Genomic DNA, 16198 nt, shown 5'->3' on the forward strand with positions numbered 1-16198 from the left:
TCTGAAGCCAGGAGCTAGGCATTCTTCTAGGTATCCCACGCAGCTGCAAGGGCCCAAGCACTTGGGCCATCTTCTAATGCTTTCCCAGGCCATAGAAGAAAACTGAATTGGAAGAAAGCACATGGGACATGAACCAGCACCTATATGGACATTGGCATTGCAGGCACAGCCATTTTTGCCATTTTTGACCATGAGGTAGAAACCACATTCTTTAAAAAAAAAAAAAAGATTTATTTTATTTATTTGAAAGAGTTACAGAGAGAGTTAGAGTCAGAAAGAGAGGTCTTCCACCCGCTGGTTCACTCCCCAAATGACTGCAATGGCCGGAGCTGCACCAATCCAAAGGCAGGAGACAGGAGCTTCTTCCAGGCCTCCCACGTGGGTGCAGGGGCCCAAGGACTTGGGCCATCTTCTACTGCTTTCCCAGGCCATAGCAGAGAGCTGGATCAGAAGAGGAGCAGGCAGACTCGAACCTGGTGTCCATATGGGATGCCGGCACTTCAGGCCAGGACTTTAACCCGCTGCGCCACAGTACTGGCCCCAGAAACCACATTCTGAGCTGTGGATCCCAAGAAATAAGCAACCTGGACTCATGATATATTCATGCAGCTGTATCAGAGAAAATTAAACTTGCTTATCTAAGTGGAGTTATTTTGGATATTCTGTTAGAACTGAACTCAATATATCACTCTCAGTCTATTTTTGAATTAGAGTCTTCTAGTTAATTTGCATGAGCCTTTTGCAAATTAAGAATTTCATGTCAGGGGCTAGCTTTGTGGTGTAGCAAGTAAAGCTGCCTTCTGCTGTGCCAGCATCCCATATGGGTGCCAGTCTGAGTCCTGGCTGCTACACTTCTGATCCAGCTCCCTGTAATGTGCCTAGGAAAAGCAGCGGACAGTGGGTCAAGTGCTTAGGCCCCTGCTACCCTCATGGGAGACCTGAAAGAAGCTCATAGCTCCTGGCTACAGCCTGGCCCCAGCACTGGCCATTGCGCCCAACTGGGGAGGGGGATGAACCAGTGGATGGAAGATCTCTCTCTTTGTCTGTCTCTCCCTCTGTCTCTGTAACTCTGATTTTCAAATAAATGAATATACCTTTTAAAAAATATCTCATCTTGAGGGTTGTTTTGCATATTTCACATATTTTTACCAGTCTGTTATTTTTTCCAATGGTATTTTTCCACACTTTAAAATAATAAACACCTTTTAAAACTAGCTAGCTAGCTAGCTGTATGTATGTATTTGAAAGGCAGAATGATGGGGGACAGAGGGAGAGAGAGAGAATATCTTCCATCCATTGGTTCATGCCCCAAAGGCCTGCAATAGCAAGAGCTTGGCCAGGTTGAAGCCAGAAGCCAGGAACTCAATCCAGGTCTCCCACATGTGTGGTAGGGACTCAAGTACTTGAGCCATCATTTGCTGCCTTCTATGGTGGGCATTAGCTGGCAGCTGAATTACTCATGGAGGCAGGACGTGATCTGAGGCATCCCAAATGATGGGTGGCCCAGCCAATATATTTAAATTTTTATTTATTCATTTTTTTACCTTTTAATATATTTGAGTGTATTTGCATTTTAAATTCTCTCTGAGTTATTTGGAAATGTATGTTGGTAAGATTCAGGGGATACCTTTCACCTTACACAAAAATCCACTCAGCATGAATTAAAGACCTAAATCTACAAGCCGAAACCATCAAATTATTAGAGAACATTGGAAAGACCCTGCAAGATATAGGTACTGGCAAAGACTTCTTGGAAAAGACCCCAGAAGCACAGGCAGTCAAAGCCAAAATTAACATTTAGGATTGCATCAAATTGAGAGGTTTCTGTACTGCAAAAGATACAGTCAGGAAAGTGAAGAGGCAACCGACAGAATGGGAAAAAATATTTGCAAACTATGCAACAGATAAAGGGTTAATAACCAGAATCTACAAAGAGATCAAGAAACTCCACAACATCAAAACAAACAACCCACTTAAGAGATGGGCCAAGGACTTCAATAGACATTTTTCCAAAGAGGAAATCCAAATGGCCAACAGACACATGAAAAAATGTTCAAGATCACTAGCAATCAGGGAAATGCAAATCAAAACCACAATGAGGTTTCACCTCACCCCAGTTAGAATGGCTCACATTCAGAAATCTACCAACAACAGATGCTGGCGAGGATGTGGGGGAAAAGGGACACTAACCCACTGTTGGTGGGAATGCAAACTGGTTAAGCCACTATGGAAGTCAGTTTGGAGATTCCTCAGAAACCTGAAGATAACCCTACCATACAACCCAGCCATCCCACTCCTTGGAATTTACCCAAAGGAATTTAAATTGGCAAACAAAAAAGCTGTGTGCACCTTAATGTTTATTGCAGCTCAATTCACAATAGCTAAGACCTGGAACCAACCAAATGCCCATCAACAGTAGACTGGATAAAGAAATTATGGGACATGTACTCTATAGAATACTATACAGCAGTAAAAAAAATAATGAAATTTGGTAATTTGCAACAAAATGGAGGAACCTGGAAAACATCATGCTGAGTGAATTAAGCCAGTCCCAAAGGGACAAATATCATATGTTCTCCCTGATCGGTGACAACTAACCGAGCACCAAAAAGGAAACCTGTTGAAGTGAAATGGACACTATGAGAAACAGTGACTTTATCAGCCCTTGTCCTGACTGTTGATGTACAATTTAATACTTTATCCCTTTTAGTATTTTTTTGTTCTACTTAATACTATTGGTTGAACTCTGTAATTAACACACAATTATTCTTAGGAGTTTAAATTTAACTGAAAAATGATCCCTGTTAAATAAAAGAGTGGGAATAAGAGAGGGAGGAGATGTACAATTTGGGACATGCTCAAGCTGACTTACCCCAAATGGTGGAGTTAGAAATGTGCCAGGGGATTCCATTTCTATCCCATCAAGGTGGCATGTACCAATGCCATCTCACTAGTCAAAAGTGATCAGTTTCAGTTCACAATTGATCATACTGATAGGTCTAAGAGTCAAAGGAATCACATAAACAAGACTAGTGTCTGATAGAATACTAACTGATAGAATGAAAAAGGGAGAGAACAACCCAACATGGGAAGTGAGATACACAGCAGACTCATAGAATGGCAGATGTCCTAAACAGCACTCTGGCTCAGAATCAGCCCTTAAGGCACGCGGATCTGGCTGAAGAGCCCATGATAGTATTTTAGGCATGCAAAGCCAAGACACTCTGGAAAAAAAAAAAAAAACCTAAATGAAAGATCTCTGTGAGTGAGATCCCAGTAGAAAGAACGGGATACCTTTCTCTGAAGGGAGGAGAGAACTTCCACTTTGACTATGACCTTGTCTAAATAAGATCGAAGTCAGCAAACTCTAAAGGCTTCCATAGCCTTGGAAACTCATGACAAGAGCCTAGGGAGATTACTGATGCCATAAACAAGAGTCACTGTGCACTTACTCCTCATGTAGGATGTCTGTCCTTAATGTGTTGTTCAATGTGAATTAATATTATAACTAGTACTCAAACAATATTTTACACTTTATGTTCTGTGTGGGTGCAAACTGATGAAATCTTTACTTAATATATACTAAATTGATCTTCTGTATATTAAGATAATTGAAAAATGAATCTTGATGTGAATGGGATGGGAGAGGGAGTGGGAGATGGGAGGGTTGTGGGTGGGAGGGAAGTTATGGGGGGGGAAGCCATTGTAATCCATAAGCTGTATTTTGGAAATTTATATTTACTAAATAAAAGTTAAAAAAAAAAGATGCATGGGAGAAATGTCTGTTTTCTGGCCCTTTGTGGCACTTTGATCAGGTGTGTCAGGATTTGCAGGATAGGAGCAAAATGGGAGCACAGGAGTATGAAGGAAACTAGGAAGAGAAAGAACAAAAGCCGTCTGGGAAACTTCTTCAACTCTTTCCAACCTTAAACGTGTCAGGAAATCTAGGCATCCCAGAGAAGAAAATGAGAACTGTTATCTTGTCAGGCACAAGACATTTTTAAAAGTAATTTAAAATTGGCCGGTGCCGTGGCTCAATAGGCTAATCCTCCGCCTTGCGGCGCTGGCACACCGGATTCTAGTCCCGGTCAGGGAGCCAGATTCTGTCCCGGTTGCCCCTCTTCCAGGCCAGCTCTCTGCTGTGGCCTGGGAGTGCAGTGGAGGATGGCCCAAGTACTTGGGCCCTGCACCCGCATGGGAGACCAGGAAAAGCACCTGGCTCCTGGCTTCGGATCAGCGCGATGCGCCAGCCACAGCACGCTGGCCGCGGCGGCCATTGGAGGGTGAACCAACGGCAAAAAGGAAGACCTTTCTCTCTGTCTCTCTCTCTCTCACTGTCCACTCTGCCTGTCAAAAGAAAAAAAAAAGTAATTTAAAATTAAAGTTTAAATGTTATAATGTAATTTAAAACTTCAGTGCTAAATTTCACCATCGAGTATAACAACATACAAACTCCTTTGGTTGAAGGACTAGAACTTTGATTCTGTGTTAATGCCAGTGCCGTGGGTTATTTAAACATTGGGCTATAATAAAATATGTCATTAATAGTATAAACACTTACTTTTAGCCTCTAGCATAATGTATGTACTTTGATTTTCCTGTTTCCCAGAGATTTGTTGAACCTTACCTGTGTTTGTGACATGGCTCTAGATAGGACATAAACTTGAAGCTGCATCTTCTGTGGCCCACATCCTAAGAGAGTGGTCAAGCATATGAGTAAGATCAAGCATCCCTTTCTACCACTACCATGCTGTGCAACTGGGGGCAATTACTCTCTCTTCTGAGCCTATAGCTGCTTCAACTATAAAATGAGGATAGTAATAATACTTTCTGCTTGAGTCTTTGCGAATGTTCAGCTGATGCCTATAAAGCTAAGCCTAGCTCAGTGCTTGATATATATGTGCAATACATGTTGGCTATAATTTTTATTCTGAATTTATTATAATTTGAGTGGAGTAGAAAGAGAAGTGAAAAGCAAATATTATATCCCATGCATCTCTGTGTGTCATATTTTATTTAATCATCATAACAAACCTATGGAAGTTAAGGATATAGGCTCACTCAAAGATTAAATAATTTAAAAGAAATCACACAATAAAATTTGGAACCCAGATCTCTCCAACTTCCAAGCCTATATCCTTTCCACTCTACTGTGACATTTCTTTATGGGGCATAATCTCTATATGAATGAAATAACAAAATAACAATATATGAAAAAAAATCATGAGGTAATACTATGAGTGATTTGTTCATTCAGTCCTTCATTAATTAGGCACTTTCTATTTAGAAACAAATACTCTGCAAAGTGCTAGGAATAGGAAATCATGATGTCATCATACTACATGCTCATAGTTATAGTTCATAGTTTATAGTGTTTATAGGGGAAATATAAAGGTATAAAAATAATGTAAAATAGTCAAATAAGTGCTTGTTAAAGAATGTAAAGTGTGAGTGGATGTTATAGTTTAACTGTAGTGGGGGAATGGTGAGAATGGGTTCTGGAAAGGTCTTACCAAAGAGTAAACTCTGACCGGAGTTTGAAAGATGAGGAATTTATGCAACAAAGGGCGAATGGACAAGAAGGACTTACGTGGTATCAGAGAGGAAATGGTAGACAAAGATGCACAGTGCTTGTGAGCCAGGCTGCAGAGAGCTGCAAAGTCACACAGCAAAGGGCGTGCTATGGTGAAGCGTGAAGAATGGAAGCCGTTAATTCAGTTAGTCTTCCATATCAACCAAGTAGTAGAGGCTGAATTTGAACCAGACAGACTGATTCTAGAACTGGGGTCCCTGAACAAATGCTAACAATTTGCTTGAGGACAAAAAAGGCTGTGATGTGAATCAAATATATTGTTAATTTCTTCTACCTCTCTTTTCTGATTTGTTTCTATATCTATGATTGTGCTTCTTAATCTCTATGTGTTTAGAGCTCTTAGGGCATTTCCTATGTGCAGTGCCCCAGTGACTCACATTTCCCCCTGTGCCTTCTTGTCAGAGAGCCAAAGAACCAAACTAGCCTATACCAAGGTTTAGTGACTTTTTGAAAGAATGCAAGAAGGTTTAGAAATGAAAAGTATACTACAGACTTTAAACTGTTATCTGTTTTTTTTTTTAAAGAATCATGTGCAGTATATATTCCTTCTCCTTAAAAATAACCTATCTGGGGTTGGCACTGTGGTGTAGTGGGTAAAGTCTTGTGATGCCAGCCAGCATCCCAAATGGACACTGGTTCAAGTCCTGGCTGCTCTGCTTCCCATCCAGATCCCTGCTAATGGCCTGGGAAAAGCAGTGGAAGATGGCCCAAATATTTGGGCCTCTACACCTACATAGGAGACTCAGGTGAAACTCTGGCTCTTGGGTTTGGCCTGACCCAGCCCTGGCCATTGCAGCCATCTGGGGAGTGAACCAGCAGATGGAAGATCTCTCTCTCTCTCTCTCTCTCTCTCTCTCTCTCCCTCCCTCTCCCTCTCCCTCTCCCTCTGCCTCTCCCTCTCTCTCTCCCTCTATAACTCTGACTTTTAAATAAAATAAATGTCATATATATATATCCTCTAAAAATATTTTTAAAATTTTATATTTATTTGAAAGAGAGAAAAAGATAGCCAGACAAATACATAGAAATCTCCCATCCTCTATCTCACTCCCCAAATTCCCACAACAACTGGGGCTGGGTCAAGCTGAAACCAGAAGCCAGGAACTCAATCTGGGTCTCCTATGTGGATGGCAAGGATCCAAGTACTGGAGCCATCACTACTGCCTACCAGTGTTAACATTAGTGGAAAGCAGGAAGCAAGAGAGGAACCAAGACTCAAACCCAAACCCTCCTATACTGGATGGGGATGTCCCTAGTGGCTTCTTAAGTACTTCATCAAATACAGCAAATATCCACTCCCTCTTAAGTATTATATTTGGTAAATCTGATGTCTAGGTTAATGTCACCCATACAGTTAGTTAATATTGTATCATATGCTATCACACATGGAATTATGATGGACTTAATAGAACTTCAAAACTGGAAAGAGTTCAACCCTTATTTTCTAGGCATTGGAAGTGAGTCTTTAATGAATTAATTCACCTGCCCAGAATGACCCAGATTTGAGAGAAAAATGTAATCCACCAACCTCTGGTCTAGTATTCTTTTTGTCACACTATGTACTTAGCATAATCTCCATGCAGTACTACTCAGACTTACTAAATCACATTTTCCCCTCACTTTTTTATAATAATAAATTCTAGAAGACTTTATTTGAACATAAATGATACACAAGAGACAAATGACTTGGTGTTATTGTTTCAGAAGCCTTGGTTGGCAAAAGGGCTTTGATTTATAGACAACTTATTGAATGATTTCTTTATTATTAGGCTAATGCATTATTTACTTATTTTTGTTTGGAAAATGTCCTTAGAAAATGAAGATAGTAAAGCCTTGAAAAATGGCTAGTGGATGTCTCCAATTACTATATTTCATATGATTTTTAAAATGCAGAGACTTAGTGAACACGTTTTGCATTGTGAATATATATTTAACTGATGTACTATAACACTTCAAATAGAATCATTTATAACTTATTGAGTAAATAAGAGTGCTTCATAAAGATTCACATGATGCCTAGATTTTATTTCAGGTGACTAATTTCCTTCTGAAAAATTGCCTAAACTTAGATTTACATAAGAGACTACCAGAACACCTCATCAGCTTAGAAAGTAGTGTAATGACCAGGACTTTACAGATTAAAAAAAAAAAAAAAAAAAAAAAAAAAAGCAGGATCAGGTAGTGAATATTAACTTTTGTAGTCTCTGACAAAAAGTTATTTAGCTGTCTTCTACTCTCTGTGTTACCTTAAAAATAAGTTTTATTGTATGTTTCTGGATATTATTTGCAACAAGAAAGATAGTTCATATTTACCTGTCATTTTAATGTCACATTCTCAAATAAAAATTTCACCAGACTTTTTGCTGGCTTCTTTTTAAGCTATTAAGTGACTTAAAATCAGATTTTATCTCATTTCATGGAAAAAAATGTTTTCTAACACTGTAACAGATGATCCCAGTAGTAAGAGCAATCATGTGTTTTAATTTACACAGAAGGAAGTCTGTTTACCTGCAAGAGGATATACCTTTGGGGATACATGTCCTCGAGGAAATCAGTCTCTCCTGTCTCTTTCATCTTCTGAGGTTTTTAGGTTATCCTCCACATTGAGGACGTAAGGTCAGAAGACAGTGCGCAAAAAGTGAGACATTTGAAATACTAGAGAAATACTCAACACCCCACTTCAAGGTGATTTAGTCCAAGAAATGTTAGATTAGATGAAAGTGTGCTTTCAGACACCATAGTAGAAAACAGACATATCAAAAAGTACGGTGAGTAAGGCACAGGAAGGGCCCCTGTGTGGAGCAGCAAGATCTGTAGAGATACGAGCAGTTAATAAAAACGTCCCTAAAGTGCTGCCTTCCCAATCTTGCCGTGCGTTAGCTTCATGGACTCACAAGAACAGATTTCTTTGCACCATAATAAACTTAGCTCTTAATTCTATTTTCCACATACTTTTGAAGTACTCTCATATTTTATTACAAAATTACAACATCACTTTGTAACCCATAAGTAAACACCAGTGTAATTTGTTAATACGCACAAAAAAACCATGAAGACAGAATTCTGAAGCCTTGCTTGACCATATTCTTGTACAGCACCAAAGAGTATCATGGCTGTCACTAAGTTTTATTCAGAAAGTCAGGCCCCACCATCTGCTCCTCCAGCATTTCCCTTACACTCATGTCTAGGAGAATGAGAAGTTAGAAGATGGCACCAAAGTGTTTAGAGAAGCCAAACCTGTCAGGTAATGAGGCTGCCAATGCAGATACGTGGCCCAGGAAAAGCATCAGAAAGCTGGTTGTGGCAACAGTAAAAGGGTGTGTGTCTACACAGCCAGCCCTGGACAGATGTGCTCAGGCCTGGAATTAAGGTTCTGCAAACGAAAACTCAACAGCGCTGCTAATGAGGGTCAACCCATGATTTTGGAAATTCTTCTCTTTCCACCGGGATAAGCTAAGCCTTCTTTTTCATGCTGCTATTCAAGTGGCCATTTTAGGTGTTTTTTATTTTCCAGCATAAAAAGAGATGATTTCCGTCAGCTAGAGACTGCAGTGGAGTATCAAGAAATCAAAAGAACAGAGATCAAAGAAAATTGCTGAACCAGGTGTTAGATGCAGACATTGATTTTTCTCCGGTTGTAGTTAAAAAAAAAATCTACAAAAATGGCAACTCATACAACAGTTGAATTTCTAATACTTTGCTAAAGCCTATGATAGTTTCCCTGTTAGTTTTCACACATAGAAGCAGTTTTGTATAACATGACATAATAAAGCAGACCCTTGTACTTTACATATTTTTGTTATTAAAACTGTAAAAAGGAGTACCAAAGGGTTTTAAAAAAATTCTGTAGTATAGAATATGCTGTTTAGTGGAGATACTTATGGCCAGACTTGTCACCTCAGCAACATTTATTCCTTGGAATCTGGAAGGTTCTGAATGTGTTGATCGCTGTGGAATCTGGAAAGTTCTGCATATGTTGATCACTGTTTTCCTACTAGCATATAATAGCACTTCTAAGATTTCACTCACGTTAAATATTAGCTACCAATTACTGATGTTACCTCAGGCTTAAATGTGTAGCTATACCAGCAGTGTTTTAAAATAGATGACACACTGTTTTCTTGTTACAGTCCTTTCTTTTGATACATGACTTACAAATACTTGTTGCAGGCTATCTTTATCAAAATATTACTACTATAGGTAAAGGCAAAAAGTTGTTCTCACTAGACATTTATAGAAGTCACTGAGACTGACTTATATTTCTTTGTGTTACATCTGTCAATTATGTAAGCCAGGTTTCTGGATTAAAAAAAACTCATAGTCTATTTTCTGTGCAGTCTAATTTCCCCTATTTTATGTCACATGTTATGTAGCTGATGAAATAAATACCGTTAGCCTCGGCTTCTGTAAATGGCTGGTGGATTAAGTCTGAGGTGACAGTGTGTGATTGTATTGACTCTGTATACAGTAGCTTTATCAGAAGTTTTGGGTGCAGTTTTGGTGTTTAGGCAAACCCCTGCTTTCTTAAGAAGTTTATAACATACAGCAAGTAAGGGAGTTCAATCACACTCGGAAAATGATTTAAAATGCATATGTTGTCTATGAGGATTTAGATGGTAATTGCCATCCCATTTTATACTGCAGTGGTTATTAGTCCACTGCCTTGTTTGTGGTTTTAGACTCTGAGTTTTCATTGCTATGTCTTTTTTTTTTTTTTTCCTGTCACAGACTGGATCACGAGACCATTCAAATGTTTCCATTCCTTCAAGACCTGCTCTTGCTGCTGACACAATTGGTGTTGGGGATTTTTTGCCTTTGGAAGGTGAACTTGATACAACTTACACTTTCCTAAAGGAGACATTTATAAACTCTGCGCCCCATGCTCTGACATCATCCCACTCCTCTCCAGTGACAATGTCTGCTACTGCCAGAAGACCAAGTCAGACTGGGCTGTGACTTTGTGAGAAGCACAAGAGAAGGAAGAGTTAACAGTACAATTAAAATTGTTTTGAAGGGGGATCTCCCTAGTTGACTTTTGTTTCAGCACAAGTGGCAATGGGTTTTTTAAAAAACTGTGGGATGGCTTGATGTGTGTGAGTATCTCTCCTTGAATAATGAAATCCCCAACTTTTTTTCTCTCTAAGTTTTATTTATTATCCCAGTTGCTCATTTTTATGTAACATATTTTTAAATGTTAAAGAATGACACATTTTGGGTAATTTCCCTCAGACTTAAAAAAATCAATAAGCCATTTTAGTCTCTATCTATCAAAGTTGTTTCATACTTGTCTATTTTAGAGCAAGGCTGCAATACTCTAATAGGATTGAGAGAGCTCTTTGAAATGTATGCCAATGATTCCTGTCATTTCATGGCAGCCCTGCCATGGTTCACTGAGCCCCTCTTCTCTCTTGTCAGCTCAACTGAAGACAAGCATTTAGTTGCAAACTTTAAGCAGGTTGTGCAAAACAGAAATGATGTGACTGCTTCTCCTCCCGCACAATAATGTCACTCCTGGTCAATGTGAGAAGGTCAGGTTGCTCCTTGTAAAGCTACATGATACCGCTTGCCCATTTGAACAAGTTAAGTTAACTGCTGCGTCTGGTCCCTGCAGGCACTGGAAACTCATCCCTTTATCAGGTCTGCATTTGATAACAAAGTGGAGCTATCGTGCGGGGAGCATTTCTGGGTTGAGCTTAGGCACTTTATAAGGACAGTTCCCACACCAGTATAGCAGGTGATATGTTTAGTATAAGCCGAAAAACTTCAAGGAAATGGCTGTTTTGACCTTCAAAATAGACTCCTTTCTTGTTTTTTGTTGTTGGTAGGACCCAAGAGTGACGCCCATCTTTGATGCTGACAGAATTTAAAACAAGGCCATTGCCCTGCATTTTCTGCCTTGTAGCACACAAAAGTAAAATTGTATGTCAGGCCGAGATGTCGGGGAGCTGACAAGATGCCCCAGTGACATTTCAGCTAGAAAGAGCAAGTGTCTTGCAACCAAGTGGTCAAATATCAAATAATAGGTCAAGCAGGAAGGAGCTGAGTTCTAACCACAAAGAGGTTTCTGGTAACTTACTTGACAAGCTTTTGGGCGCTTTGTGGCTTGACAAAGTGATGTTCTGTTGGGTATCGCTAGACAGACTGTTCTTTATCGCCTTCAGAAGATCAGACATTGACATTGATTAAACTCTTTAACCCTTAAAGGTTAAATCCTTGCAGTTTGCATCATGGTAAGTGAAGAACAAAGAATATTTGTGATACGTATTTGTTTTTGTATTAATCATTTCACTCCCCAGTGATATTAACTTCTGATGTGAATTGTAGTTTTTGACAAAGAATTTTGATATGAAATCTATATTTTATCTACTGTTTTTCATTATGGATGCATTAGAAAAGGAGCAGTATGTATTATGGCATCTATATTATCTTATCTCTACAGTAATATTTGATTCAGATATACCCAACTTCTGAGAATTTATTTACTGGCCTTGGTTACAAAAAAAAAGGTTGTGTACCTTAGATTTTACTAACCAAATTAGCTGAGTGGTTTATGCTGTGTGAGGGAACACAGTGTTATCACTGTCATAGTATGTATCAATATTACATCTTAAAGTACTTGGACAGTATAATTAGCTTTATATAAACCTTTAGAAAACTTTTAATATGAAGTAAAAAATGTATCTTTAAACAAATTTCTCTTAATTCTTTCCTTGGAATTCTTTTTAATATGCTCTGCATAATGTAACCTGTATGAAATTCAACTTGCAAATTGTGTTGTTCTCAGAAAGTGCTATTGATTTCTTTTCTGTAGATCATAGAATAATTTCTGCACATTTCAAAACACTTTGTTCTGCAATCACATATTCTGATAGGATATTTTCCATATGGAAATCAATTTACATTTTTATAGTTCATGTGATATTATTGAGCTTCCAATTCTCTCTATAGAAAAAACAGTATTACCCTGTATTCTCTGTGTGTGTGTTGAATCCATTTCCAGATCCTACTAATTTAAGAGGAATAAGCACATCTGTAAAATGTACCTCAGATAGGCCTTGGTATTCTTGCCTTAATTTTACAGTCTTTTAATGGGATGACTTCAAAACTAAATGCGTATGTCTCTCCATACATATGGGTATCTGATTTTACCAATAAATCTTAGATAGTAGATGCTGAACAGTAAATTCAAAAAGATTATTAAATCAAATCGAAGCATGTTCACATTTATAAGCAACTAGATGCTAAAGGCCATAGAAACTGAAGGATGAGCCTCCTGAGCAATCATTAGTATGCACTCCCAAATATAGTAATATTTATGCCATATGCTCTTTTCCCAGAAGTCAGACCCAGCAGGAGGAGAAGATTTAATGACATATCCTATGGAGATCTGAGAAACTCCAGGCTGTGTCTGAGCACCGCAGTGACCAATTGCTGCAGATTTGAGATCTGTGTTGCGTTGGCAAGGACGGTTACTCTATCAGTTTCTTTACCCCCTTAAGAATGATGTATAGAGTAGAATTTCTCAGGAGAATGGCTTAGAATATTTTTGTAGGGGAAAGGAAGTTTGATTTTACACCTCAGTATGTGGATTTTCTTACTAACCTTCTGCGATCTAGAAAAATACCTCTATTGCCTCTCACTGTCAAAGAGATTCTTAAGAGTTATTGTTCGGATACCTAAGTCACACTTGCTCATTGAGGATTTACCAGGATTTTTGATGTAAATGATTTGGAATGATACAGTATAAATGCAGAGATGTTTTGAAAATTGCAAGAATTACCAATTCAATGATAACTGATGATGTTAAGTAAATGACCTTTTAAATAGAGTGATCGCTTTCTTTTACCAATGTCTGACTCAAACGTAGCAACTCCGTTTGTTATTTCACATTCATAGCATTGTTGTTATCATACGTTTGATATGACCCTGACTTTTCTCGTGTTACTTTTATTTACCAATTATATCAATTCATTCTAAACATCATACTAAACAATGACAAATCAATCCTATTCCATTGCGTACCTTTAATAGAAAAGTTTTCTAATAGAGAAAGTGGAAAGTGGTATTTATTGAGCAACTATTTATACTCCAACCATTGTAGCAAAACTCTAATGTTTTTACAACGAATCTCTAGATTAGGTATTTGTGTCACCATTTTTTAAAACGCATGAATAACTGACGTTACGAATGTTAAGTATTTGGCTCCCTAAGATCACACATAACCTGGTAATTCATTAATAAGGCCAGAACAGTAACTCCAGTGCCTACATTATTTCTACTTTTCCAGGCCTGCTTTCCATAAATAATTAATGTTTTTGAAGAAGAGTAAAATTAAAAAAAAATGCTGCTTACCAGTTAGGAATAATTTTCAAAACTGTTTTATGGCTTGAAACCCACATTTCTTAGTGATTAGAAAAAACATGCACACTAGTAGTATATATGCAAGTCATTAAGAAAAGACAGAAAAAGTAGTGACGTTTTTCAATGCAGCCAGCACCCTCACTGCGCTGCCGGTTTCTCTAGCTTGACCTGAGAGGTGGTTACTCTCAGAAATGGATGCTGTGCTGAAAGATGCTTGCAGTGAGCCTGCTGACCACGCTGCTACTTCCCATGGACAAGCATGGCATGTGCTGAGTAAAGTGGTCAAGAAAGCATTTATTTGTGTAACTCCTGGGACGAAGATTTTCAGACGTACTTTTATGGACTAGTATGGTAAACCAAATAATGGCCCCCAGAGATACCCGCTTTCCCCTCCCTGGAATCTGTGGATGTTACCTGATCTGGCAAAAATACCTTGCCATGAAAAATTATCCTGGACTGTTTAAGTGTGTCTTAATTGCAATAAAATGTGTCTTTCTAGGAGAGGAAGGCAGAAGTGGGTTGGGCTACAGAGAGGGGTAGGGGATGGGATGATGGAAGCAGGAATGGAGGGTTCTGCAATGACAAACCTGAGGGGTACGAGCAGCTGCTAGAAGCTAAAAAGGGCGAAGAAGTGGAGCTTTTTTCCAGGGGCCCCAGAACGGTGAGATTTGTGTTATTTTTAGCCAGCCACAGCATTGTGGTAATTTGTTACAGCAGCCATTGAAAGCTAATACAACCGGTAAACGTTTAGCTTGTTTGTTGTTGTTGACAAATACACTAATCTTTTAATATTAGAAAACAGAACTGCTGCTCCTTATAAATTATCCTCATCAGTTGTCTTTGCAGCTTAAATTTCCAAATTTTTCAAGATTCTTAATTTAATGCTTCTGACTTCTGAATGTTGTAAATAATGATGATCTGCATTGGGTTGTCATATAGTCACACTTTGTTGCCATCATTTTTGGTAGCTTTCAGTTAACCTGTGATTTTTATATACATTTTAATTTCTACAGTTTTTAAAAGGTGTCATGCTTTGAATGTATTAAATTTATCTTAAAAATATACTTTGAATGATTTTTATTTGATTCCATTTTGTTGGCATATTTTATTGCTTTATTTCAAAGAAAATCCAATTTTTGAGAGACTTCATGTTAATTATAGGTTAAAATAATCATTTAGAATTTAGAAATCATATTTTAAATCTGCCAGGGCCATTTCTGTTACTATTTACCTATGAGTTTGATCTGTACCTGGTTATTTATTCATGCCTTTTGTTACAGCTAAAGTTAGAGAATTTTAATAATTTTATCCAATAATGAAATCTTAGACTTTTCTTGTATAATATTTGAATCCATCTTGTCTGAAACCAAAGCAACTTTAACTAGAGTAATGAAGTGTTCAATACAACCAAACCTAAACATAGAAGATCTCAACCTAGAATGTTTTATATTTTAAGTATAGCTCTCCTTGCCCCTGAGAATAAAAGAGAGAGAAAGAGACAGAAATAGAAAGAAAAGAAGAGGAAGAAGATGAGAAAAGAAAAGCCCCTGGTTCTGTGAGGAGCGCAGTCAGTCCTCCTCAGTGAGTGACACATTGATGTGTCCATGTACACCTTGGTGGAAGGGCTCCTTCATTTCTCTTGAACCTTAGCAGTTACACTCTTTCCTGGCCATGGGGTGTGGTGGTTGGCATATTCAGGTATCAGATGCCCTGTGAGTTCACTGTGAGGGTGCTTATATATTTCTCTTCAACCACCTTGCATAAAACTTGTTAGTTGTTGTGAACAGATCTGACTAAAGGGGCCCAGACTGTATGTGCTGTGCAAATTACATTTCTGTTGACATTGTGATAGGAAAATTTGTTCTTGATCTTGGTAGAACTGATACCCAATTGATATTGCTTACTGTAAGTTGTAAAACTCTCTAGATACAGTACTGGAAGGAAGTAAATCAAAATGGAGTTCAGCTCTTTGCTCTCTTTTCAATCATCTTGTGTGTAGGTGTGTTAGATGCATAGGCGTAGGTTTTCAAAGCACTGATCCTAGTGTTCGTCATGCAGCAAGGGCTCCACATACAGCTTTGAGAACTACTGGGTTAATGTTATCTACAGACAGTTTTTTGTGGTTTAATTGATTCATGCTTCATTGTCTTTTATTGCATGTTAACGCCAGTGAAGTGCTGATTGTTGACAGAGTCCTCTCAGCGAAGCAGCTATAGGAAACTACGTTTAAGGAAAAGTCTTATT

The 16198-nt window shown here is 38.4% G+C and overlaps 1 protein-coding gene across 18 annotated transcripts in view; it reads left to right on the forward strand.

Annotated features, from left to right (window-relative positions):
* The window catches only part of CCDC171 (coiled-coil domain containing 171), a 395951-nt gene extending 382016 nt beyond the window's left edge, over positions 1 to 13935 (forward strand). For 17 of the 18 annotated variants that reach the window (XM_051845352.2, XM_051845399.2, XM_070052415.1 and 14 more), the window contains one exon: positions 10322 to 13419. In XM_051845352.2, coding sequence (XP_051701312.2) covers positions 10322 to 10549 — 228 coding nt within the window. In that variant the 3' untranslated portion in view covers positions 10550 to 13419. Of the gene's footprint in view, positions 1 to 10321 lie in introns of all 18 variants that reach the window. The other variant, XM_070052428.1, reaches the window with a different exon arrangement.
* Positions 13936 to 16198: the final 2263 nt, after the last annotated feature.

This window comes from Oryctolagus cuniculus, chromosome 1, assembly GCF_964237555.1.
Source record: "Oryctolagus cuniculus chromosome 1, mOryCun1.1, whole genome shotgun sequence".
Lineage (NCBI taxonomy): Eukaryota > Metazoa > Chordata > Mammalia > Lagomorpha > Leporidae > Oryctolagus > Oryctolagus cuniculus.